At 45.3% G+C, this 27,769-nt stretch overlaps 2 protein-coding genes across 2 annotated transcripts; both read right to left on the bottom strand.

Annotated features, from left to right (window-relative positions):
- Positions 1–249: 249 nt before the first annotated feature.
- Positions 250–2,288, bottom strand: LOC124701104 (patellin-4-like). Its single transcript, XM_047233153.1, has 4 exons — positions 1,197–2,288; positions 986–1,110; positions 738–882; positions 250–637 (listed from the first exon to the last, which is right to left on the bottom strand). Exons 1-4 carry the CDS (start codon positions 2,286–2,288, stop codon positions 374–376), a joined length of 1,626 nt encoding a protein of 541 aa, XP_047089109.1. The 3' UTR covers positions 250–373.
- A 1,202-nt stretch (positions 2,289–3,490) lies between these two features.
- On the bottom strand, positions 3,491–23,471 carry LOC124701092 (twinkle homolog protein, chloroplastic/mitochondrial-like). Its single transcript, XM_047233144.1, has 22 exons — positions 23,383–23,471; positions 23,162–23,289; positions 22,718–22,773; positions 10,673–10,730; positions 10,434–10,592; positions 10,217–10,300; positions 10,058–10,138; positions 9,908–9,973; positions 9,682–9,795; positions 9,476–9,523; positions 9,302–9,387; positions 9,132–9,192; positions 8,751–8,796; positions 8,614–8,675; positions 6,503–6,634; positions 6,363–6,424; positions 6,064–6,147; positions 4,671–4,802; positions 4,423–4,519; positions 4,198–4,332; positions 4,034–4,101; positions 3,491–3,845 (listed from the first exon to the last, which is right to left on the bottom strand). Exons 2-22 carry the CDS (start codon positions 23,270–23,272, stop codon positions 3,746–3,748), a joined length of 1,842 nt encoding a protein of 613 aa, XP_047089100.1. The 5' UTR covers positions 23,273–23,289; positions 23,383–23,471; the 3' UTR covers positions 3,491–3,745.
- Positions 23,472–27,769: the final 4,298 nt, after the last annotated feature.

The following is a 27,769-nucleotide window of genomic DNA, read 5'->3' as shown; positions in this document are numbered from 1 at the left end:
AATTTGAACTGGCAAGTCAATCATGCTAAAAAGGGTTGAGACTTTGAGTTCAATGACTAAATTTTTATCTCTTCTTGATGCCGGTGTTATGAAGATTTCAAGCGCAAATGTAACTCCCAAACATGCAAGAGCATTTCAAATGGATGGTGCAGAGTATAAAAAGAAGATCAAACAAGTTCTTAGTCAGCAGGGCCCATACAGAAAAACTTCTGTAACAATTTGATAACTTATATTTCTCAAATAATCGCCAACCATAAACAATTTCTCTTGCACAAAAGAATTGATAGAATCCACAACACACACACCCCCAAATCTCAGCCTCCAAAGAATTCACCCATCACATTGCCAAACCCCTCAAATCTCCATTCCTCGCTCAGCACTTCTTGGCGGAGGAGCTCTTGGCCTTGTGCCTGAACATCACCTTCTTCTTCCCGCGCGTCGCGTTCTCCACGGTGATCACCACCTTCCCGGGCTCGCCGGCGCGGAACGAGTTGCGCACCGCCTCCTCGGCGGCGCCCATCTTCCTGCCCTTGCTGACGACGATGGTGTAGGAGCCCTCGTCGCTGGGCACGAACTCCTCCTTGTAGCTCACCTCCCAGCCCAGCACCGTCAGGTCCCATGTCAGCGTGGTGTCGCCCTGAAATGAAACTCGTCAGCTCTGCAATTCATTCGGAAATTGTTTTCTCGATGAAAACCATGGTGGAGGAGAGAAGAGCAATTCGAATGTTGTTTTGTACCTCGGTGGCCTCGATCTCGATGGTCTCGGTGGAGCTCGCCTTGACGACGACCTCGGCGATCTCGGCGTCCTCGGCGGAGAACTCGGTGTCGCCATCGCGCTTCAGCCCGCCGTACTTCACCGGGATGGCCTCGATCGGAATGTACCTTCAGGAAACACACACATTTTTTATTATCAGAAACTGCTACTACAAAATTGTTCATTTCGTGGACAAACATTGACAGTGTTGTGGACAAAAATTGTTCTTACTTGAGGAGTGTCTCGGTGACCTTGGATGGGCGGGCGACGACGAACTTGCTCTTGGTCCTCTGCGTGAGGAACGGGTAGAAGAGGGTGCTGAACGCGTAGTACGAGAACGGCACGTTGATCAGAATCTGCATTTGAATCGGCGCGAAATTCAGTTAAATCTCAAACATTCAGAAGCAATTTGGGAAAAGCTGAGATCAAAATGAGGACTCACGTTTCTGGCGACGAGCTCGGGGTAGTTGTCCTGGAAGAGGTCGACGACCTGCCGGACGGCGACGCGGAAGTCCTTCCTGGCCGGCCCCGGCGAGCCCTTGAGGTCGGTCACCTGCAGCAGCGACGCGGCGCCGCCGGGCGCGAAGTCGAGCTGGGCAACATGGCTCTCCATGGCGCTGACCCGCCAGCGGAGGAACCGCGCCCTGCCCTCGCCGTCCCCGAGGGCCGCCCTGTAGACCGCCTCGTCCGCGAAGACGCCGAGCGCGTTGTAGCACACCGGGTGGCCCTCCCGGTCCGCGCCGTCCAGGCGGCACGCGCCCTCCGGCACGGCGTCGTCAGAGGAGGAGGTGGTGGCGAGGTGGTTCCAGTCCCGGCGCCAGCGGAGGGTCCTGCGGAGCATCTCGAAGGCGGCGCCCGCCTTGAAGTCGCGCGCGCGGAGGAACTTGAGGAGGACCACGTCCGTTGCCTCGTCGCCCTTGCTCGGCAGCAGCGGCACGCCCCACAGCGCCACGTCCTTGTCGATGATGACTGCCGCCGCCTGGGCTGCCTTCTCGGCCTCGCCGGCGTCCTCCGCCGCGGCCGCCTCCTCCTCCTCGTCCTTCTTCTCCTCGGCCTCCTCTTTCTTCTCCTCGGCCGGCTCGGCGACCTTGGCTTCCTCTGCTTTATTCTCTTCAACTACTTCCACCTCCTCCTTGGCTTCCTCCTCCGTCTTCTTCTCCTCGGTCACCGCCGCCGCCGCCTCCACCTTGACGTCCCCCTCTGCCTTCTTCTCCGCCGCCACCTTCTCCTTCTTCTTCTTCCCCTCCTTCTTCTCCTTCTTCTTCTTCTCCACCTTCACCTTGCTGCCGGTGGCGGCGGTGGCGCTGTCCTCAAGGTCGAACAGCTTGCCCTCCACGATGGCCTCCTCGACCTTGGCGCGGAGCTCGGCAAGCGCCTTCCTCTCACCATCCTTGAGGTCGCCCAGGCGGTTGCTCTCCTCCCGGAACGACGTGTTCTTGGCGACCGCAGCCGCGCCCGGCGCCACCGCCACGCTCACCTCCTTCGCCGGCGCCACCGCCTCCACACCCCCGCCGGAGACGACCTCCACACCCATGCCGCGCGCTCAGCAAACAAGAAATCTCACAACACAAGGCAGCGCGCGAGCAATTCAAAGCCGGATGGAGATCTGTGTGTCGTGTGAGAGAAGGTGGTGAGGAGCGGGGAGGAAGAAGCCAGGGCTATATACTGCCAGGCCACCGGCGCAACGGCTATGGAGCAGCGGGCGGCCAATGGGGTGGCGCCAGGTAGGACGTGGGAGCCGTTGCGTTGCTTTTCTGCGGTGCACAGCGAAGACGGGCCGGCCCATGCCAACGGCTACCTTGCAGCAGGTAACCCGCTTTGTTTTCTCTGGTATCATTGCCTGTCCGTTTCTTTTGCTCATGCTAGGCTGTCTTGGTGATCTTTGCTTCTGTAGGGTCTGTCTGACAGCTCGGAGTTTGACCTGACAACAAACGTTCTTGTTCCATGCCAATTAAGTATGTGCTCACACAATCACACATTACTAATTTATTTGTAGTACTCTACATTTAGTGGTGCATTGTTTATGGAAATGAAAGCTGCGGAAATGCAAAGAGGTTGTGGTTCTGGTACCAATGAACAAGAACAAGTACACATAGACAGCTGCAACTCAACTCAACACATTGGGTGCATGCATGGTACAGGCACAGCACAGCAAAGTGGCAGCCATTGCCAATCACACCCACAGCCTTGCTTTTGATCAGATACATCGACAGATATTCCAGCTGGTTGCCAATGGGAAACAGCCAGCAAAGACTTGGCTTAGCTGCTAACGAAGAGCCAGCCGAACAAAGACGGCAGAACTAATGATGCAATGCAAAGTGGAGATTGAAAAGAAATGGTACTAGTTAATGATCAGAGATTTTGGCACCACTCGCTGTTCCAGCGCCGCAAAGACACCAGCTGCAAAATAGATTTGAACATTGGGGGTGCAACGTCAATCTCGCAACGGTCACACCACATGTTCCATGGATACCCATGTGGTCGATGGTGGTGCAAAAATTATAGATTCCAGATTTCTGGTATGCAAAACAAATTGCGACCGATGATGGATACGGAGTACTTAAAATCTGTGGTAGATATTTTTCATGGACTACTAATACGTGTCCTTCTAACTGCTACAACCGTTGGAAGGGCATACCCAATAATAACCCAAGGGACGGGAGGACAAGATGAGCTTTCCCTAACTGATATGACCCATCCACCTGGTGCGACGATTTAATTACAATATAACCTTACTATGCCATGTGGCTATCTTAGTAAGGCTGATGTTCAACCGCACGTGTGCATCAGGAGTCAGGAGCAGGGAGACACCTGATGTGAGAAATCCAATTCAGGAGGACGCCAGTATCGATCAAGAATTGGATAGCAGTCAGCTCTGATGCATGATGAAGTCATTCGTCAATTGGCTCGATATATGCTGCGACATGGCACCCACAGGAGTAGCCATGTTATCTCGCTCATGTCAACTGTTCGGGCAGTGATTAAAGCAAATCAACGGTGTTGGTGTTGACTTTGCTGTTTCTGCCTCATCTGCTGCTTGACGACCTTCGCTACAATGTCTTCATCAGCCTCCTTGTATACACCAGTAACCCTGTGGGAGAAAAATATGATGTGATTTGGTTATTTAGTTAGCTGAGGTGAACGACATAAACAATAATGGATATTAGAAATGGAGGCAGAGCAGAAAGAACCGTATCATGCGGCAACGGTTTTAAAGCACAATCGAGCAATCTCGATTTAGAAAATGAGGATAAAGATTGGAATTTCTAGTGTACATACCGGTCGTACGTCAAGAAAGCATCTCCTATTTGCCCTATCACTTTGTTCCGTACCTTCTTCATACAGACCTACGAATCCCCCATCCATCCCAGCAAAACAGGTAAGAAAAGAGCCAGGCACAACATTGAAATGAAGCCTAGGACAAAACGGCTAAAAAAAATTACCTGCACGACATCAACGGGGCCAGCATCTGGGTCCCTGTTTCGGTGGATGACAATCCCGTTATCACACTTGTTTATGAAATGTGCGCTTCCACTGATGTCATACATATTAGGTGCTCCACCATTCCAGTTGTGAAGCTGCAAAAACATTAATCCAGAATGAGACCTGATTGTATACTGCAATTGTGTTGCAAAGATCAAATATGTGATTATGCGAATTTTGGTTACCTGCCTAGGGTGCGCAACAAACCATACATGGCATGAATGATGTTGAGCAAAGCGCTTAATCTTCGTAAGAATCTGGCTGACATATTCCGTCTCATTTCTGTTAATAACACAACAAAGGAGTGACTCACCAGAACAAAAAGGGAAACATGTAGCTGGGTGGGGCTAGCAGAGTTATAGTTGACACACTTGCAAAACGGCTACCTATCTTTATAATGAAATGTATGTAACAATTATTAGTAAGAGCTTACTGATTTGGAGAGCGCTGATGGTCGAGCTCATTATAAGGATCAATCACAAGACCACGCACTCCATGTCTTAGAACAGCAGCTTTAGCAAGATCAAGAACCCAATTAATGGATGGAAGGCTATCATCTTCGCACCTGATGAAATAACACATTCAGAGGCAGAGCAGCATTTAAATCTCCAAATGCAAATCATCATCCAATACAGCTACATTATCAAAGAGAAGCACAGCAACTATTGTGTCCCAATAAACAAGATCAAAAGATGAGAAGACATTGACACTGATGTTAATACACACACTTCTAAATAGAGTGCCCTGACGACAATTTAAGCACTTAGCAGTTAGTGACCTCGGTTGCAGTTTAGCAGGCCTTCAAGTGCTACAGAGACATTTAGAGCGATACGTATCTGGATAACCGGTACGTACGGGACTCAGAGGCGAAAGGAAGGCGGCCAGGAAAACCCATCTAGGGTTCTGTGCCCTCGCCAGCAACGCTGCTGGTCCGCTCCGCCTCCGGTGGCCTTGGGGCCTTGGAGGTGTGGTGGACAACGGCCTCTCGCCGGCGGAGGGTTTTCGTTCTTTGTTAGGTTGTTTTCAGTGTCTTCTTCAGGATGGTGAGGTGGTGGCTACATCCTGAAGTCAGAATAAGGTCCTCCCTGCCCTATCCTCGCTCCGGTGGTGCGTCTTGCATCAGCGGAGGGCACGTGGAGTCGTGTGTCCAGCGGATCTCATGGGATCCGGTCATTTGTACTGCTATTGATGATTATTAATAGATCGGCGGAATTTTTGCAAAAAAAAAAAAAGAGACATTTATAGCGGCCACATTGAATCATTTTTTTTATTGGCTTCCTAAAGAAGCTATCTAGGCAGCACAAATCATAAGTGACACAGAGTGCGACTCAAACAAAAGCAAGATAAGTAGAAATTTAGCAGCTAAAAAATACTTTTAGTTCCAGAGTTCGTATTGACAAAACAGTGATTAGCATACAAGTCAAGTAAGGCTTATATTTTTCTAGAAAATGGACTTGGGGAATTATACCTACATTCAATTGCTCCTTTCAATTTGGTCCCTGTAGGTTATAGTGTTTGCGTGCTTCTTTTTGTTGTTTGTGCCATATCATTAGTTGTTTAGTTCATTCCATCATTCAGAACAGCACTGTAAGGTGGGGTGGTCGCTTGCTGACCACTTACTAAGGGTGTCCAATCCCAGGACTGGAATCAATCAGGATGATACTGTCAGAAACGTGCTAGCTTAATCTTGTTCTATTCGCGCAGCCTAAGTAGCAGCTCTAGTTCTAAAATTTGTATAAGGCCCACGAGATTGGTCCGGACTGTATTTGAACACCTTGACTGCCCACCACTATTTAAAACAATGTGATTGAATACGATATATATACCGAATCAGATGGAATGTCTCATTCAACCATTGTTTGCCTTCTTCAAATTCATCTGGACTCATCCTTTCCACAGAGCCCCCATATCTGTAGAAACCAAAACAACGATTGCTAAACCAACTATGTGGAATCACAAAACCTTCAAATAAACAAGAATAAAAAGTCATAAGGCCAGAATGTCTGCACGATTGCACCTATGATCCATGGAATATATCCCACAGAATCTTTCGGGACTTCACAGTTGCTTATTCTAGGTATCATATATGATATCAGACACAACAGAGATACGCTTGATCCTTTACCTTGCATTAAAGAATGGTTTCTTAATATGCTTCTCCAATAGTTTCCTGGCATGGTCTCTGACCTAAACAACAAAATCTCGTTATTTGGGGGTGCCCAATAAAGAAAGGCTAACTAGCATCAATATCAAACAATGGCTTGCCTTGTTTTCCATTGAGCATAGTGCAAATTTCCATCCACACTGACTGTTTATATTGCACAGTAATGCATCAATCCATTCACTTTTGCCAGAATTCGGCACTCCTGTTACTATAGTCAACTCCCCAGGAACAACCTGCAATAGGAAATATAAACAAAGTCACATGACAAATCATGGAGGATGGATGATAGTCTGCAACCACAACTTCCGAAATGCTGCAGCAGTGGCAGACCCAGGATTTTGACATGACTGGTGCTAAACTACAATGGTCAAAAATTGCCAAAAACACAAAATATACTGAAATATTGAATCAAACTTTTGGGCCAGTTCCTAAACATGTGATGAATATGCCTATATCATTTATTCACAAATGGTGTGACATAGTAAGAACTAAATCAAAATATGTTATGTATAGAATCCGTAATTTAAGAAACTATGCACATTAAGTTTATAAATATATCGATCTCTAACCGTCTAATCCCTAATTCCCAAACAATCAATAAAGTATGCACAAGAAGTTTATAACCGTATCAATCTCTAATTCCTAATTTCTTAATAATCAAGAAATAATCTAATATTAGGTATGGTTAAGCTTGACTCTTTTGTCTTTGTGAACGAGAGATTGACGACTGGAGCATGGGTCTCATACAGAAAGCCTTAAACCTAGGTAGAGATAGCATTACCTAAAAAACAGGCACAAATACCTGCCACAAGTTCAAGGCGATGAAAATACGAGATTGACGTGTACTGGAGAGCATGGACGACTACGGAATCAGTGACAGCGATGGCACGAGCTTACGCAATGGAGCGGTCAGGGACTAGGCCGACTTGGGGACGAGCAGTGTATGGAATCACGCCTGCCAGCCGCCGCCATGGCTGCCAGCCGGGAGCGCCTAGAGTGCGACATCACCTGTCTCAGGCGCCAGGACTTTGGAGAAACAGGGTCGATTGATTGCAATCAGGCCGCGCCGTTCTATTTTCCTTTTTGCAGGTCTCAGCTGTTGCTGCTCACTTCTGGCCTGCTGGGTCGTGTCCTTGGGGAGCTACAATGGGCCAACCAGGGGTCCTGCAACGAGCGCAACCCTCGTGTTTAGTTGCCACTATGAGTTTGGAACCCTGAAACAGACAGCCGGTGTTAAGCCGGATGAAGTCGAGGATGAGGCCAAGTCATCATGCCCTGGGCGACACACGTGCTACAATGGGAGGGGCAAAGGAGGGATCAGGATAGGGCCAGATCTTCTCATACACAGTCCTTTGTGCAGCTGGGGGCTGGACCCGGGCTTCAGCCATCTAACACTGCCCTAGGTCCACCCATGTGCTCCATTTCAGTCCATCTTTTTAGTGTGCGCTACACACTGAAACTGGAACCTTCTAGTTGTTTTCAGCTAATACATGACTACATGGTACGTAATTCCCCAAAATTGCTTAAATGATCTGATTTCACGCCAAATGTCAACAGCTATTGCGGTCAGAAAACGAAAATAAAGTTAGTCTTTAACTTTGGTGATAGGATCAGCTTCAAGTTCAGAAGATCCAGAGAGATTCAGACATGAACAAACAGGAAAGTAGCCAATTACAGAGGCTCGATTACTAGGGTTTGGTCGCATACGGAAGAATATTCGGCCAACTCGGTAGGAGGTGGCTGGGATTTTAATCCAATAGAAGATAAGAGTGGGAGAAGGGAAAAGTACTGAGCAGTAAAGCTAACAGAAAAGCAGCCAAGTCAGAGGGTGAAACGTTTCGCGAAGCGGTAATTTGAGTATTTACGATGCAGAAGCAATCCGGGACAAAACTGAATTTAGGCCTGACACTCAGAAAGGAGAAAAAACATCTAGTTGTTTTCAGCTAGATCAACAAGTCATAATCATCAAAAGTTCAAAAAAAAAAGTCATAATCATGACTACATGGTACGTAACTCAATGAAATTGGTTAAATGATCTGATTTTCATGGCAAATGACAAGCAGCTATTGCGGTCAGAAAACAAGCGTCTATGTGTAATAAATAAAGAAAACAAAGGAACTATTTAACTTGGTAAGGGAGAACGCCAGCTCCAAATTCAGATCAACCCTTCAAGAAAAGAGGAAAAACGAGTAAAAATGCAACTAATGTATACCTTGTAAAGCTCATCCATACATTTCCAACCAGTGGGAATTCCAAGCTCATCCCCACGAATTCCTAGATAATAACTATCGATCTCAGGGAAGAACTCTCTGAAGTTGAAAAGACCTCTTATAGGATACAGTTCTGCACCTTCTATAACCTTTTTCAATGCTTGTGGTCCTAAGAACATCAGTACCTGTAGTCAAAAAAGAGTTACAAGGACCAATTACAGAAAGTCTAAAAACACCCAAGTTCCAAGACGAAGTTATCTATGCATAGAAAACAAAGCTAAACACAATAAAAACTGAACTCAGATGTGGCTATATATTTCAGACGATTCTTCAGAATGCAGATTCATTGTACATACAAAAATCTTACAGGCTTTAATTAGCATAATAAGCTTATCTAAAGAGCCATGTTAGGACAAGGACTTTTTACACCTCTGGTTGTGCTCGTAAAATCAGAAAAACCTTTCAGCATGATAAAAATATTATTAATCAGTCAAACTTGACCATGCATGCCGTAACAAACCTCATTCGCATCTTTGCAAAATTCTGTCTCGTTCTTCTTTGGCCAGCTGACCCTCCAACACCTGATTGCATCAAATTAAATGTCAAGACGAGTTAAATGAGGGGTTGCACAGTCATGGGTACTTAGTAATTGCTGAGGCTTGTGATTGTAATGCAGAACGGTACACAAACCTTTCTTTACCAAGCCGGCGAGCAAGTTCTTCAGCAAGGGCCTGCCCTGGAGGATCAGCATCTGTTGCCAGTATTATTCTAGATGCCTAATACATAGCAAAATATATTCAGTAAACCGAAACATGCCAGCAATATAGTTTGCAAAATAACTTCTGAAATGAGAAAAATACCCACCGAGTCAAGATACTCTTTGCAGTTCCAGAGATATTGATACTTCTTATCCTAGCTTTACAGGGAATGTAAGAATATGTTAGATCACAACTAAGGTTTCAACTGCAGATTAGCTTACATTAGGGAACTATACTAGCATGTAATAACAGCAAACATAAACTCTCCTAGTGAAAAAAAAACTTGCTGCGGTATCAGGAAATATTTCTAACATGGTCTTTGTCTGGGAGTTTGTTCGATACTTGTGGCGGTGCACCATCTGGCACACTCACACAGTTACGATAGCCAGCCTCTTCCATTGAAAGTTTATCAATTTCGCCCTCAACCTGCAATGTCAAAAAGCAAAAAAGGCTAGTAAAAAAATTGTGAACTCCGGCTCAAATGGATTGGCAACAACAAAAAAGGGGGAAAATGTGCAATGGCAAATCTAGAACATACAATGATAACATCGCGTGCTTGTTTTATATCATCCAAACCATACAAAATTTTCTCTGTATTCGGTTCCTGGTGAGGAAAAAAAGTGAGTATAAAAGATATTGATAAAAGTATAATTTAAGCATATAACCTAAAAAGGACATTACAACAAACCTGTGAAAATTTCTTTGACACTTCCCTGTATTTGCAACCAACAAGGACTTTATCACGTCTGTAGGTGAAAGCAATAACAATCTGCAAATGAAATACCATACGTATGTATCACAATGTATGCTTGTCCACAGTGAAACTGCATCAACGGTACAATTATACCTTGTTATTCCATTTACGTTGTGATACATTGTTCCTTCGAAGTGTTTCCGGAGATATCATTCTTTCTGAAAAGTATGTCACGAGCTGCAAGAGATAACCATTTTACAAAGCACCCATGCACAAAAGTTTTAATGGCATAAGCAAAGAGAGCTACCAAGATGGTTTCAGTATCATTTGAAGAATATGCCAATTCAAAATATGTCAATGTTTTAATTACCTCATCACAAAGAGGTTCGAGATGCATGTCATGTTCACGAAGTTTCCTGTAAGGCTTGACTGCATTATTTGGTTTGACTTCCTGGTCAGATCCACTTCCTGCGTCAGATTCATTTCCCGTGTTCCTTTTTGGTTGGTACACCTTGGAAACGCCATCAGGCTGCAGACACAGGACAGAACGAAGTGGTGTGAAGATGGGTTTATTACTTTCAGATTTCATCAACTTGCTGGTAAACTCACCTGGGCATCGCCTTTCCAGCCACAAGTCGCTCTAAAACAAGTCCATGTTGCATTTAAACTGAAGAAACAGCATAGAACAGAGATCAGATGACGGATGTTCTACACTAGATATACCTTAAGAAACAACTGTAACTGACAAGCTCGAGATGTGCTATACATGGAAACTCACCCATCATTTCGGATGAAGACGCTGAGGCTTTGTTCCTCAGTTGAGCCCCCTTTGCACTAGTTAACAGAAGGTAAATCATACTTAATCATTTATTGTCTGATGGATTACGAAGATAGCATATGCTTATGTAAGACAAATCATATAGAGATGAACATGTTTTATAAAGAGGTCATCAAATTGATCATAATTTACAGGTAACTTCAATCACCGAGAACACTTGTTTTATGGAACGCTCATGAATACTTCGAATGTGTGAGATATGTGGAACAGAAACGAGCTAACTAAGGCTACTGAAACATTATTGATATGATGCCCTCAAATACATAAACCTAGCGTACCTACTCAATCCAACTAAATACAGCATGAAAATGGAAACAACGACAATGGTTGGTATCATAGAAGGCCACACTACCTGCGGGCAAAGCAGGCGTTGGAAAGTCCCGAGCCTCCACTGACTCATATTTATCCCTTCGCTTTTGAGCTTGTGAACCAGCTGCCCGAGGCGTGCTTCACAAGCCCTCTTCTCCTCGTCCGAGCGAACTGCCGTCCCAAAATGGCACCGCATCAGTAAAACAGCGCCCAGTTGTTTCGGAGCAGGGCCTAAACAGTGGTGCGAGAGAGAGGAGCGGGCGCGTTACCGATCCTGGAGCGCGGGGCGACGGGGCCGGCGGGCGCGGCGGGGGCGGGGGCGGTCCCGAAGCAGCAGGCGAGCTCGGCCCGCCTGGGGAGGCGGGTGGCCGAGACGGAGTGGAGCAGGCGGACGCGGTGGCCCCAGGCGGTGGCGAAGGCGGCGGGGAAGCGGCGGCGCGCGGCGAGGAGGAGGCCCGAGTCCCCCGCGGCGGCGGAGGTGGAGGAGGCCGCCATGAGGAGGAGCGAGTGCAGGGACGGCCGCGGCGGCATCGCTCTAGGGTTTCAGAGCATGGGCGGGCGGAGGAGGGGAAGCCTTGGGTTTGGTCTTGGGGAGGAAGAAAGAGAGGCGAGGAGCAGCAGAGGATTTCTCTTTTGGATTGGATAGGAGGGGAAAGGAGGAGGGCGAAGGGTTTAGGGTTTTACGCGCGGCGTGTTCCCCGGATTGGGCTTACATGTGGGCCCTTTGGAGAGGAAGACAAGAGTGCCACATGACATGAATGGTCATAATTTTTTTGTTCTTGGGTAATTTGATGAACTACTAACAATATGACAAGAATTATGAAACAACACGTTTGTTTAATTCGCTAAAATAAAAAACACTTATGTTAGCCTTGATCCATTAACTAAGTAGGGGGAAAATGGTACTCTCTCCGGTTTGCCTAAAAATGGATATATATATATAGGAGTAACTTATTATTTCATGAAAACCAAGTATCACGAAAACTTCGCGGAAACCACATTTACCATTTTTTAAAATATTATCACAAAATGTGGTGCATTAGAAGTATGATGTTCTATCAATATATAAAATTTGAAGTTCACATACACATTCATTCGAGATGTAAGAAAGATAGAAATTGTGCATTAATGTGATATGGTCCTCCTTCCTTCACATGAAAGTTGTGTTGGGTTTGTGCATACATCCAAATTTAGACAAAGCTAACACCTGCGAACCGAGCTTGGCACTGGTGGTTAGGTTTCTTGTGGTGTACCAGCCCACCCTAGTTCAAGTCCTAGATTTGACATGGGTGTTTGCATTTACCTGAATTTATTTCAGGATTTAACCGACGATATTATTTCAGTTGTAGGTGACGTGTCCGTCAACAACGAGGCACTTGTGGTGACTTCGTCAACCTCAAGATCTGTCAGCTTAGTCCCTCGGAGGTGCTCATAGGGTAGGGTGTGCATGTGTGCATTCATAGGGGTGAGTGTACACAGTGGCGGAGCTACAGTGGAATTTCTGGGCGGGCCGAGCTTCAACATAGCAAGATTTTCCCCAGAATTAGCAATCTTGGCAGGCCGGCCCAGCAGAAGAAACAAAGAAATGGCAGAATCCTGGGCGGGCCATGGCCCAGGTTGGCCCCAACGTAGCTCCGCCACTGAGTGTACATGTGTGTTGTGTGAGCGTTTGCGTTGTATTGTGTTCTAAAAAAGACAAATATAAGACATTTTATATTACGTTAGGGGCTTGAGCAAGTGCAGAACAAAACTAATATTTAACTTGCACAAAGCCTACAAACCAGGGTCTACCTATGTGAACTAACGACTTATGTCAAGCAAGTCAAGCAACAAGGTGATAGCAAGAGATATAACTTCAAGCACGAAGGCTATCACAAAGTAAAGTACATAAATAAAGGAGATTGGGTTGAGCAGTAACCGAGGCACGCGTAGACGATGATGTATCTCGAAGTTCACACCCTTGCAGGTGCTACTATCTGTTGGAGCGGTGTGGACACACAAGAAACTCCAAATGCCAGAATGACGCACCGTATTCTTCTCGAGCCTTCCCCCAAAAGGGAAATCCTCGATCCACTATGGGACCCTTGAGGGTGGTCACCGGACCCGTACATGCTTGGGTTTATGAGTAACTGAGCACACAAAGATGATGATGTATATCGAAGTTCACAACCTTTGTAGGTGCTACTATCCGTTGGAGCGGTGTGGACGCACAAGGAACTCCAAATGCCAAAATGGTGCACTGTATTCTCCTTGAGCCTTCCCCCAAAAGGGAAATCCTCGATCCAGTATGGGACCCTTGAGGGTGGTCACCGAACCCGTACAAGATTGGGTTTATGAGTAACCGAGACACGCGGAGACGATGATGTATCTCGAAGTTCACACCCTTGCAGGTGCTACTATCCGTTGGAGCGGTGTGGACGCACAAGGAACTCCAAATACCACAATGGTGCACCGTATTCTCCTTGAGCATTCCCCCCAAAAGGGAAATCCTCGATCCACTATGGGACCCTTAAGGGTGGTCACCGAACCCGTACAAGATTGGGGCGAAGTCCACAACTTATTTAGAGGCTCCCAAGTAATCTCCATGAAGGTCACAAGCTTATGGCAAACTCCACAACAATTGGGGGCTCCCAAGTAATTTCCACCAAGGCTACAACGCCACAAAGGCCACAAAGGTCACACCGCCACAAAGGGCAACAAGCTCTCATTTCCACGTAGCATGGAAGCTAGAAAGATTTTCATGACTTTCTTCCAATTTCCCATAATTTCTATTTAGCAATTCAAGTTGATCCCTTAGCTCGACATTCTTCTTCAAAATGGATGCTTCACATGAAATAGAGTTAGTAGCAAAAGCATCATCAGTAATAGCAATATGAGAAGGCAAGTTGGCATGCTCTCTTAGAAAAGAAGCTTTAATTTGCTCGTGTGGCTCGGTGGGTTTGGTGAGCACACTCTCAACGTCCCTAGAGCCATTTTTTAGGTGCTCAAATTCCTCATGGAGTTTAGCATGAACAAAAACAAGCTTATAATTTTTAACCTTAAATTATTTGCCACCTTAAGAGATTATCATGGTCTTCCTTTAATTTAGAAAATTCTAGAGTAAAGGTTTCCTCAAGAGATTCCTTGGTTGTTTGTTATTCTTCAAGATCATTTTAGAATAGATATTTGATTGGCATACTCACACTCAAGAGCACCTATTTTAACTATGGTGCTCTCATGCCCCTCAATCAGTTTTTGGCTCTCAGTAGCAAAAGATAAGATTTCAACGAAGTTAGAGCAATCAATTTTATTTTTGCGAATAGCATGAAAGACAACCCCACCTTTCTAGTGTAAAGAGGCAATATCATCTTATTCTTCTTCCTCATGGTCTTCATTTTCATCAGCACAAGAAAGATAAGCTTCCAAGGTGGGATATATCGTGGAAGCCTTAGCCATAAGGTATATATGGAAACTAGGAGATGATGGAAATGAAGAGCTAATTGAAGCTCCATTTAAGACATTGTCTTGACCAATAGAATCTTTGGTTCCTCTACATTTTTAGTGACACAAATACTAGAGAAAATTTATGCATTTTTTATCATGGCAACAAGACAAATTAAGCATATCATCAAGAGATTTATTCAACAATTAACACATGATATGCAAGGACTATAAACACAAGCATGTATGGTATTTATGGTGCTAGAAGTGTTTAAGTCGAAAGATGAATCATTTATGGACACAAGCATGTTCTGCCCGTACCAGTGGTCATTAAACCTAGATGTGTGGAGAAACATTTAGATGACTTTAATAACTTTAAAATATCATAATTTTTGTCCAATATGACAACTCCAAGGGTACATTGCCCCTACGTGTGTTTTTGGTAAATAATGACAATCCTTATGGACCAATGTTTTCATCGAGTTTACATGAAGGAATATTTCATAGGTATTTATTTTATTACATGTGTTGGACTCAAGTGTGGATGCCATGAAGATAATGATTTACCTTGAGTATTGGCATCAAGATCATCGATTTCAATAGAAGAATAAAATATGATCAAGATCTCGAGTGTTTGATTTCAAGAGAATAATTCAAGAGTTGGCTCTAAACCAGTGTCATGATAGTCTCATGAGTTGAGCTATGTACCTCAAGATATTATGATATAGCATGAGGAGGTACTGATAGAGGCTACTAGAAACGCCAAAAAGATCTTGAAACGTTAGGACTCCAAGTGCAGAGTGTTGTACCAGCAGAATATTTTCCCCACAAGGGTGTCTTGAGAGTTTATATCGAACTCTCGGGGAAATTGATGAAAGAGTATATTCTTCTCTCTTCTTCAAACAATCTTGCAGGTAAAGTAAATGCCTTATGTCCCCAACTCCACTGTGTCATTGTCAAGCACAAGTTTTCGTGTAAGTAAATAACACAAGTATATATAAAATAAGTAAAAAACTAAACTTGATAAAATAACTAAGTGAAAACAATAAAGGGGTTGATTGTTTTTGGTGTTTTGGATGCAAATAGGAAAAGTAAATATTTTTGAATTTTTGAATTAAAATAGTGCAGCAAATAGAAAATAAGGTAAAGCAATAAAAAGGTGTTTCTTATGATAAAAAGTGGGTCGGGGTTCATGGGTACACTTGACTATTCCCTCTTAAAGTTGTAGTGGACAAGAAACAATCCATCAATGACATATGAAGGTACATATAATATTATATGTAAGATCAGAAATAATATGGGCAGTTCTAACATAGAGATGATGCAACACACATCTCTTATACTCCACAAGAAATAAACTACACCATCTTGTATTAAGAATTAACAGAGCATAGCAATAAGTATTTTGACATGATGTTTGAATATCAAATATGCTACCTTGAACAAACAAGATCATCATTATTGTCACATGATGACCATATCACATGCATTCACTTTATCCCTAGTGAGGTAGCAAAAAAGGCAAAATCATAATAGATCTTGAACATATTGTCACTATCCAATTACTAAAACTATGTTACTCCATCTAATACACACATCACCTCACACACGCTCGTGCATACAAGTTTGATCAGAACAAATACTTAAGAACGGGTAATACCTCCGATCCGAATTACGGATTGTAGTATGATAAACTTTTTACCTAGAAGACCTAGGTTTAATCAAAACTTGGGAAGCACAGCTCAATGGTGTTTGAAGGAAACGTCTACAAGACTTGCTAGTGTATTTTATCTTCAGTTTATCGGACCTATCTAGTTTACTTTTAAAGGGGTTGTGTTCAATGATGGAAATAGGCGAGGGTTAAGGTTTCACCTGCAGCTATGCATACATATATAAATGAAGCTCAAATGTGTAACAAATAAAATAGAGATAAGAGATTTGTGGGTAGCGCATCCGTAAATACTCTTGCCCCTAAAGCCAAAGGTGACAAGAGCCTAATGGTCCAACTATTGTCCTCACAGCCGCAAGCAACAACAATTTTTAAGTAAATACATACCAAAGCTTTAAGCTAGATGATTGTGCTATGATCCTGAATGAATCACTAAACATGTACCGGTACTTTCCCCTTCTTCCCACTGAGATTTCGCGGTAGCACGCTGTTCTCCAGTCATCCTACCTCTTGCCTTGATCGACTCGAATGATATGGGTACCTGCAGATCATCAAAACGAGACAAAGATACAAAATCGCAAAACTCTTATTCAATCCTTACACATATCATAAGATTAGATGAACATGAACTGTGGTGGTGGTGAATCAACAGATGCCATGGGTAGACTTAAGATAGAGGCCGGATGTACGCTTGAGGATCCGGGAGAGGGATATGATAGAGGGAAGAAACACAAGGGTGATGTATTGAGCTCACGAACTTAGCCAAATGGCCAGAGGTTGAAAACGTACGGCTTACAGGCCCAAGTCTAATAACTAAAATGCCCGATCGTCCCGCACAGGGGTGCCCCTCCTCTCCTTATATAGTGGAGAGAAGGCTTACAGGGGAAGAAACCCTAGGGGTATCTTTGCTGACCTAACCTACTTTATAAAGCTTCTTTGGCTCCAGAGATGACGCTTCTATGTCTTTAATCAGAGGGCTGATGACCTCGTCCGGTATCTTTATCGTCAGCTTCTCCTTTGATGTCAGGGCTTCGATTAAAGCTGAAGTGTTTCGCTCATCTTGTCCTTTGGTCCTTGAGGGAATCTTTGACCGGGGTGCCGACATGCTATATTTGAGCCTATGCCGAATCTCCGGTACCTTTACCGGTAGCCTCCGGCTTCTTTCCATTTGTACCTCAATCTCTCCTCTTGGGTATATCTCCGGCTTAGATATCACCTGCTTCTCGTACTCTAGCATACCCCTCCTGGTGTACCGGACTCACCAGTATCAAGTGCTAACTTAGCACTGTTAAACTTAGCTTTCAGGATCCGGATTAATCTTTAATTCGGTATACAAATGGTCTATCATGGCATATTTGCCATAGTCTTGACCTACCGGGGGTCATCCCCCGACATTAGTCCCCGAAGCTGGGGTGGTCCGGCTGATTCATCCAACAGACTATGCCAGGTTCCTATTCCAAACGCACCGGATTAATCATTCCGATTTCAACTTATACTTGGCCGGTGTTTTGCCAGACTCATACCGAATAACCTAATTCGTTAAAACCTTTTCGGCTTATTTCCGACGGTTTTTTTTTATCATTAAGTTTTCCTCAACGAAGTCGAGAATATCTCGATACTCGCGCATGTCATGACATGTGCACTGTAACTGACATTGCAGTGTCAGCGAGGGTCAAATCCCATTGTAATTATGGAACGGAGCACCAAATAAGTGGGACAAAGTATAAACTGTGCAACTTGAGGGACCGAAATCATAGTGTTGTAAAAACTGACATTCCGTTGTCACTTTGTCTACAGCAAAACAAGACGGCTAAAAGTTAAAAAAAATTAGCCAAAAAATAATAATATGACAATGACATATCGATGTATACATACCCAGCATACATACTTCAAAACACTAAAGAACAAACAAATTGTTATCATGGCGCGATGAGCCAGTTTGACTAAACAGGTTAATTTCGCGTCCCATCAAGGATCAAAATAGACTGATTCCTCCGAAGGCAACCAGGCCATCTATTTAGTTTTGCTCATCACAAAGAGGATAACTCTTCGATGCTGAGTCTATGTCCCATAGAAGCAATTACCTCACACTCTACGTCACACCCACGATATGTTCCAAAACTCAGATGCACAAGTCCCTGCTTACTCCGTGGTAACAACGACCTTTTTTCAAGGCAAAGATAATCAGTAAATCAGCATTTGTTACTGCAGAAAGAAAGCTCAAGCAGGCATTACCATCGTCAGTCGACAGGTCTACCACACAGGAACACACCACATTCTCCTCTTCATCAAGGTTGCTACACTCAACGAAGAACATCGTGGGGGCTTCAGAAGGTGAAAAACCCTTTGGCGCAGCATAGAAGTTGATTTAACGGTACGAGGAACAATCTTTGGGGTTGAGTAGCTGTACTCCCCTTCTTCTGCCACTTGCGCATTCACACTGCATATAACATTGAGCTGATACTCAATCCCCTACACAGATTCCTTTGAAAATTACACCTTCATACTTGTCTCGAAAGAAAAGCTTGTCAGGAACAACCTGCGGAAGGGAAAATGAACAAAGTCACATGAGAAATCGTGGATGAAGCATGAACATCAGTGAATATAGCTTCCGATATGCTCCAGTTCAGGCCATCTTTTTAGATCAACGAGTCATAAAATACATGACTAAATCGTACGCAATTCTCTAAATTTGGTTAAATGATCTAACATCATGCCAAATGTCAACAACTATTGCAATCAGAACAAAACCTTCTATGCACTAACAACAAAAATAAAGGGACTCTTTAACTTGGCAGGGAGAAAAACAATCTAGTTGTTTTCAGCTAGATCTACGAGTCATAATACATGACATCTTTTTAGATCAACGAGTCATAAAATACATGACTAAATCGTACGCAATTCTCTAAATTTGGTTAAATGATCTAACATCACGCCAAATGTCAACAACTATTGCAATCAGAACAAAACCTTCTATGCACTAACAACAAAAATAAAGGGACTCTTTAACTTGGCAGGGAGAAAAAAAATCTAGTTGTTTTCAGCTAGATCTGCGAGTCATAATACATGACTAAATGGCAAGTAATTCACTAATTTGGTTAAATGGTCTGATTTCAAGGCAAATGTCAATGGCTATTGCCATCAGCAAACAATCTTGTATGTGTAAATCAAGAAAAAAAAACAACTCATAACTTGGTAAGAGCATCTTCAAGAGCCTTCGTATAATTTAGAATGTCAAACCAGTTTTAGGAAGAGGATGGAGAAGGTATAGGAAGACAAGAAAATTTCTGCTCCAAAAACATCCCAAAAACTGGCACTGGAATTTGTTCATGGGACTCACGTGTTAGTGGGTTACTCTTTTTCCTCTCCTTTTATCCTCCCCACCATCCTTCGTGATCCCAACTGCACGACCTCACCCTTCCCGTCCGCCGCCGCCCCCGCCGGAGAAGTTTCAGCCGCAGCCAGCTTGGCTCCACCAGCTAGCCCTAGCCCCACTCCCCCCAGCCGCATCTTGCTCAGCAGCAACAACAGCCGCGCTAGTCGGATCGGCCATGTGCTCTGCTTGTGCGACGACGCACGCCGGAACCAGCAGCGGTGGGGACATCAAGGCTGGTGGGGCTCTAGAGGAGGAGCTCGGCCCGGCACTGCGACAACCGCGACGGTTGCATGGAGGAAAATCGACGAGGCCGGGAAGAGGTGGAGGAATCGCAGCAGGGCCTGCGGAGGTTGGGGGAGGTCAAGGTGGGCTTTCATGACGGTCTTGGTGGCCGGAGATGGCGGCGCTGCGCGGCGGCGGGGGAGGTGGCACGGGTAGGAACTTTCCCGTTCGGATGGCTGACCTCCTCATGCGTGTTGTTGAGGCTTTTAGCAATCCAGCTGTGGATTGCCAAATATACCAAGTTGGACCCAAAGTTTTACACAGCTTCCTAATTTTTTTTGGGGTGGGGTGGGAAGGGGGGCCCTTATAGGAAGGCTCTTGGAGCAAGTTTTTTGGCTACAATTGCTAAATTAACAGTTTTTAGGAGATTGGGGCAAATACAAGAGAGCTCTTGGAGATGCTATAAGGGAGAAAGCCAGCTCGAACTTCAGGTCAAACCTTAAAGAAAAGATGAAATACAAATAGAAAATGAAACTAGTAGATACCTTGTAAAGCTCATCCATACATCTCGAACCAGTAGGAATTTCAAGCTCATCGCCACGAATTCCTAGAGTAATAACTATCGATCTCAGAGAAGAAATCTCTGAAGTTGAAAAGACCTCTTATACGATACAGTTCTGCACCTTCTATAACCTCTTTCAATGCTTTTGGCCCCAAGAACATAAGTACCTGCGGAGTTGAAAAAGGAGTTAGACCTACAAAGACCTATTACAGAAAGTGTATAAATACCTCCAAGATAGTTCCATAAAAAACAGAGCTAAAGACCAAAGGAACTAAACTCAGATGATTCTTCAGATTTTAGATTCATTACAAACAAAAAACCCTTCAAGCTTTAATTAAGAATAGCTGCGACTAGATTGCTTGAAAGCATCATAATACCATACAAGTTAGCATAAGCTTATCTAGAGAGACACGTTAGGAAAAGGATATTATATATCTCTTAGGCCCTGATTGTGCTTGCAACATCAGAAAACTCTTTCAGAACAATAACAATATTATTTATTAGTCAATGTAGCCCGTGCATGACATAACAAACCTCATTGGCATCTTTGCAAAATTCTGTCTCATTCTTCCTTGGCCACGTGACCCTCCAACACCTGATTGCATTAAATCATATGTGAAAATGAGTTAAATAAGGACTAGCACAGTCATCCATACTTAGCAATTGTCGAGGCTTGTGATTAACAAAACGGTAGACAAACCTTTCATTACCAAGGCGGCGAGCAAGTTCCTCAGCAAGAGCCTGCCCTGGAGGATCAGCATCTGTTGCCAGTATTATCTTAGATGCCTAATACCATAGAGCAAAACATATTCAGTACTGGAACCTGCATATTTCAGCAATAGAGTTTGCAAAATAACGTCTGAAATGAGAAAAATACCCACCGAGTCAAGATAACCTTTGCAGTTCCACAGATATCGATACTTAGTATCCTAGCTTCACAGGGAATGCAAGAAGATGTTAAGTCGCAACTACATATCAGCTCACATTGGGGATATACTAGCAAGTAATAATGGCAAACATATAACTCTCCCAGTGACAAAAACTTGCAGCAGTACGAGAAAATAGTTCTAACATGGTCTTTGTGTGGGAGTTTGTTGGATACTTGTGGTGGTGCACCATCTGGCACACTCACACAGTTACGATAGCCAGCCTCTTCCATGGAAAGTTTATCAATTTCACCCTCAACCTACAATGTCAGAATGGACAAAAGGCTAGTAATTTATTTGTGAACTTAGGCTTAAATGGATTGGCAACAAAAAGAAACAGGAAAATCTTGCATGGCAAATCTAGAACATACAATGATAACAACGGGTGCTTGCTTTATATCATCCAGACCATACAAAATTTTCTCAGTGTTTCTCTCCTGGTAAGGAGAAAAAAATGAGTATGGATAATATTCATAAAAACATAACATAATCACATAATGTAAAATGGAAGAGTACAAGAAACCTGTGAATATTTCTTAGAGAGTTCCCTGTATTTGCAGCCAACCAGGACTTTATCACGTCTGTAGGTGAAAGCAATCACAATCTACAAATGAAATACCATATGCATGTATCACAATGTATGCTTGTACATAGTAAAACTGCATCAAAAGTAGCAGCTATACCTTGTTGTTCCATTTACGCTGCGATACATTGTTCCTTTGAAGTGTTTCCGGTGATATCATTCTTTCCGAAAAGTATGTCACGATCTGCGAGAGATAACCATTTTACAAAATACCCATGTGCAATTTTTTTACCAGCATAAGCAAATAATGCAAAAGAGAACTACGAATATGGTTTCAGTATCAATTGAAGAATATACCACTTGAAAAATGTCTAACTTAATAATATTATGATTACCTCATCGCACAGAGGCTCAAGACGCAGGTCCTCTTCACAAAGCTTTCTGTAGACCTTGACTGCATGATTTGCCTTGACTTGGTGGTCAGTTTCCTTTCCTGTGCCAGTTCTATTTCCTGCGTCACTTCCATTTCCTGTGTCCTTTTTTGCTTGGTACACCTTGGAATCTCCGTCAGGCTGCAGAACAAAGTGGTATCAAGATGGTTTATTGCTTTCAGTTTTGTTTAATTCGTCGGTACACTCACCTGGGCATTGCCTTTCCAGCCACAATTCGCTCTAAAACAAGTCCATCTTGCATTTAAACTGAAGAAACATCATAGAACAGAGATCAGACGACAAAGAATCTACAGTACATATGCCTTAAGAAACAACTCCAACTGACAAGCTCAAAATGTGCTATGCATAAGAACTCACCCATCATTTCGGATGAAGACACTGAGGCTTTGTTCCTCTTTGAACCCATCTTTGCACTAGTTAACGGAAGGGAAACCATAGTTAATTATTTGCTGTATGATAGATCAAAATCTAAAACACAGTAGATCATTAAAATAGCTTATACTGTATTTATGTAGATCATATACATATGAACAAGATTTATAAACAGGTCATCAAATCGATCATAATTTACAGGTACTGAACTCTTTGAGAACACTTATTTATGGAAGGCTCGTGAATACTTCAGGTGTGCGCGATATGTGAAACAGATAACTTAAACCGATCGAAACATTATGGATATATGAAGTCCACATGTCCTAAATCCAAAAGCCTCTTTTTAGCTCACTTATCCAACGAAACACAAAGAGAATGGAAACAACAAGAGTGCTTTGTATCATAATTCATGAAGGGCCGCAGCAATACCACTGGGCAAAGCGTCCGGTTGAAAGCCCCAATCCTCCAGTGCTTTATACGTATTCCTTTATCTTCCAGCTTCGCAACTAGCTGCTCGATTCGTTCTTCGCAAGCCCGCATCTTGTCGATCGAACCAACTGTCATCCCAAATGGCAGCACATCAGTAAAAGTATAGAACAACGACCAAGATTTTACATGGAGTAGTTGTTTCAGAGCAGCGGGCGCATTACCATTCCTGGAGCGCGGGACGACGGGCACGGCGGCGGGGGCGGTCCCGAAGCAGCAGGCGAGCTCGACCTGCCTGGGGAGGCGGCCCCCGGAGAAGGAGTGGAGCGGGCGGATGCGGTGTCCCCCCGCGGCGGCGAAGGCGGCAGGGAAGTGGCGGCGCGCGGCGAGGAGGAGGCCCGCGTCCCCGGCGGCCGCTATGAGGAGGAGCGACCGGAGGGACGGCCGCGGTGGCATCTCAGGCGAGGAGAAGCAGAGGATTTCTTGATTGGAGAGGAAGGAGAGGCCGAGAGGGAGTTAGGGGTTCTCTTACATGTGGGTCCCCTGGAGCAGTGAGGGATTTTAGGGATTCATCATTAATTGAAGATCGCAACTTCCGTCTTCCTCCCGCCGCCGCCGCCGCCGCCGCGCCTTATCGCTCCGATGGCCGGCGAATCGAGAGAGCCGAAAGAGTACTACCCCTACGAGCAGCGCAGCCGCGACCAATCCAAGGTTCGGGACGAGATCCGCGGGTACTACAAGGAGGCGGTCGACCGGCTGATCTTGGCGGGGATGCCGGAGCTAATCCCTCCGCTCCTCGACGCCGGCTTCTGCTTCGGGCTGCTCGACCCCGTCTCCAACATCATCTTCAACACCATATCCAGCCTGGGGGTGAAGGATACCAAGAAGAAGAGAAAAAGATCGCCGATTGAGATGGATCCGTTCGAAAAACCCGGCGCCGGCGTCGTCGAGCGGTCGTTCGACGGCCTCACGGCGTTCCTCGTCTCTCGATTCCGGTACCTGCACGACTGGGAAGCTCTTCGCTACCTGCTGCTGGCCAAGGCCGACCTTGATGTGGCTGTGCGCCTCGTCGCGCTGGATCGTGAGACTACTACATGCACCATCTTCTCCTGCGCCATTATCCCCGAGATTGCTCTGACCACCACCATCAAGGTGGCCCTCAAGTGCGCCGCCGCATCTGCGAAGCACCCGTCTCCTTCCACCTTCACGGAAACCTGGTCATCCATGCCATCTTTTACCAGTTCAGTGTCTGGCCAGTCACCACCAGACACCACCGACCGCCTTCAGAAGTTGTTGCTCCCCGCTCTACCTTCGCTTCGCCTTGGCCACCTCCATGAGTCTCAGCTTCAAACTCTAAACTGTTATCTGAGTACCCGGCTTCAGGACCCGATCCCCGTTCAACTCAAGGCATCCATTAATTATGTCCTCCTGGACAAAATCCACGGCATCTACCTCAAGGCAATTGCAAACCTTCCGGGCGATCCGTTGCGGCAGAACCTCCATCGCAGCCTTCTCAAGGCTGGCTACTGCTTTGGCCCCATGGGTGACCCCGTCTCCAACGTCCTACTCAACACCATTTGGTACAACACTGCGTTCCCGCCACAAGACGAGTTTCCGGTGGACATGCTTTGCACCAAAATCCTTCGGCGCTTGGAACGCCGTTCAATGGCTGGCCTTGTGAGGTTTCTTTGCACCCTCTTCCCTGAACTTGCCGAGAATGTCGCACTTCTGTATCTCCTTAAGGGCGATGCCAACCTCCAAGCAGCCATTTCCATGCTGCAGCTAGAAGGTCACCAGTTGTCGGGATCCTTTAAAAAGGCCTACAAGATGGCCGCTAAGGTAGCATGGCATCCAGACCCTAGAGCAGTACGAGAGCTCTGTGCCCTGCTAAATGTTGTGTCTTCAGTGCGGTCTCTTCTGAAAACCAGTAACGCACGCCCGTTGTCCTCCGAAGATGTCGGTGGCATCTCTGCATTGTTGGTATCTCTAGGCCCCTCTTGTAGCCCATCGGTTCCCAAACTGCGGACTCATGCCTCCAGTTATGTCTCACGCCGACAGGAAAGGTTCAAGGATCATGAGTCCTTCTTTGTAGACACGGTTGAAGCTGCACTAAGTGATTTTTCAAAGCAATCTCCGGTGAGTTCTTTTTCCAGTCAATCTCCACTATTACTAAGTGCTCATTGAATTAATACAGTCTGCCTTGCTGTAGGAGGGGGTTGAGTATCAGCTTCATGTTATATGCGGTGTCAATCCACAAGTAATGGAGAATGGGAAGTACAGTTACCACGACACCAAAGATGGGGATCCATACTGCCATATCAACTTTTATGCAACACCAAAGGGTTCACCTTCTGAAGCTGGCACACCACCCACACTGTTTTTCGTTGAATGTAGGAATGTTGATGAAGACAACAATGTGCTGCGTTGCTGTGTGGTAGACCCTTTGACTGATGATGGTATGTTACCTTTCTCATGAATGCTGAAGCTTTCTTCATTAATTGATTAACATGTATTAGACTGTTGTTGTACTCACATATCCCTATTCTGTTGTGTGCATTATAGATGCTGAAAGTGCAGTATATATGCTGAAATTGTTTTGTATGCATTGCATAATCGCTGCACCACCCCACTACAAACACACACAAGGCACTGGTCTTGTATGCTTGCTATAATCATTTGTTGATATTAACTACATAAGAATGAAATAATTGATTGACAGGAATTAGACTGTTGTTGTCCTCACATATCCCTTATGTGCTATGTGCAGTACAGATGCTGAAATTATTTTGTATGCTTCATAGTCGCCCCACCACCCCACGAGGAACACACACAAGGCACTGGTTTTTTATGTTGGCTATAACCGTTTTTTGATTTTAACTACATAAGAATGAGATAATTGATTGACATGGATTAGAATGTTGTTGTCCTTCATAAACATACCTTTTGTGCTATGTCCAGTGCAATAGCGGTTGAAATTGTTTTATTTCTAAAGTTGCAGTTTGTTTGGATGTTATAAGCAAAAGATTTGGTCAGTTGTGATGATCTGCAGCTAGCTAATTATATGTTGTTGTTTTGCTTGGAGAAAAGGTCGCTGCTACCACTGCGAGTATGAAGGGATCAGACTTGTGCATCCGGCTTTCGGAACATACCATGGGTGTCACGCAGAGTTTGAGGAAATTGCTTCTGCACCATATGGACTCACCATCGAAGAAGCTATCATCTTTGGGATGAGCAGGAGTGAGTATATGGCGTGGTTGCCTTCGGAGGATTCGGTCTATTTTGATCCTCGATGGGACACAAAGTTTGCCCAATATATAAACGCTGCTACCAAGTCAGGGAGAACACCCATGCACTCAAACAGGCTCGTCACGCCGTGATAATTAGGTTGGTTTGTGTGATACTTCCAATTTGAAGATGCTGGCAGAGCCGCATGTGGCTGCTCTTTTTGTTACAGGTTTCTGAACCCTGTGAATATCTATCTGTGCTTGTCAACTTGATATGTTCATGCTAGAACCTTCTGTGGTTACCTTATTTTTCCTATTGCGGAGGTGATGTTAGAGCATCTCCGCATCTCCACCGGCGGCCCCTAGGCGGTATGGAGGGCGCCGGCAGAGCATGCATCCTCTATTTGGGGATGCTATTCCCACGCCGACGCACCCCATACGGCAGCTTCAATAGAAATTTAAATTTAAAATAACATTTAAAAATGAAATTCATACTAAATTCATACAAAAGTTACTCCAATTTAAACTTAAATAAAATTTAAACTTAAACTTAACCCTAATCTACTGGCCGTCCGTTGGGGTGCGCGACGGGCCTGCCTCGTTGTCGTTCTTCCCCTTCGCGTCCTGCGTTCGTGCCCACCTCTCTGCTCTTGCTTCGCGCATCTGTCGGTGGAGCATGGCGGCGTGCCCACCTCTCTGCTCTTGCTTCGCGCATCTGTCGGTGGAGCATGGCGGCGGGCGTAGCAGGTTCTTGCCGGCGGCACAGCCCCCTCAGCGATGCCAGCCATCGGCGAGACGCCTCGTTCTTTTCTCTTGGGTGAACGCCTCGGCGTGGCGCTGAGCGTTCAGCTCAATGAGCTTTTGTCGCTCCGCCGCCATGAGGAGGCGCCCCACCTCCTCCGTGGCCGCTCGCTGGCGCGAGATCTCGACGGCGTGCTCGAGGTTCGCGTCATTGATGAACTCGCGCTGCTCCTCTTTCAGCCTCTGGAAGCGCTGCGTGTTCGAGGACGCGAGGATCGCTGCCTGCTCCAGGTCAGCGGGGGCCTGCGGCTGCTCGCCACACTGCCCCGCCTCAGCTTCCGCGTCTGCGACATACGCCTCGTGCCACTCCTCGAACCGCGGGTCGATGGATTCGTCGGAGTTGTAGTCGGCGTCGGCGTCGGCTGTGGTGGTGGTTGAGGCGTCGCAAGCAGCGTGTGGCCATTGTGGCGAGCATGGAGTACGTCGTATGGATCCACCGCGACATTGTTGTGGTGGAGAGGAGAGGATGGCGCGACTACGGTGGTGGAGATGAGAGAATAGAGCCGCGGCGATAGATGGCGTACATTCTTAAATAGGGGTGCCAACTACCCGCATTTACGACGGCGTAGGCGCGTGGGGGGAGGTG

This window comes from Lolium rigidum, chromosome 1 (genome assembly GCF_022539505.1).
Source record: "Lolium rigidum isolate FL_2022 chromosome 1, APGP_CSIRO_Lrig_0.1, whole genome shotgun sequence".
NCBI classification, from domain to species: Eukaryota; Viridiplantae; Streptophyta; class Magnoliopsida; order Poales; family Poaceae; genus Lolium; species Lolium rigidum.
The sequence above is the reverse complement of the archived record's forward strand: the minus strand, read 5'-3'. Positions and strand labels throughout refer to the sequence as shown.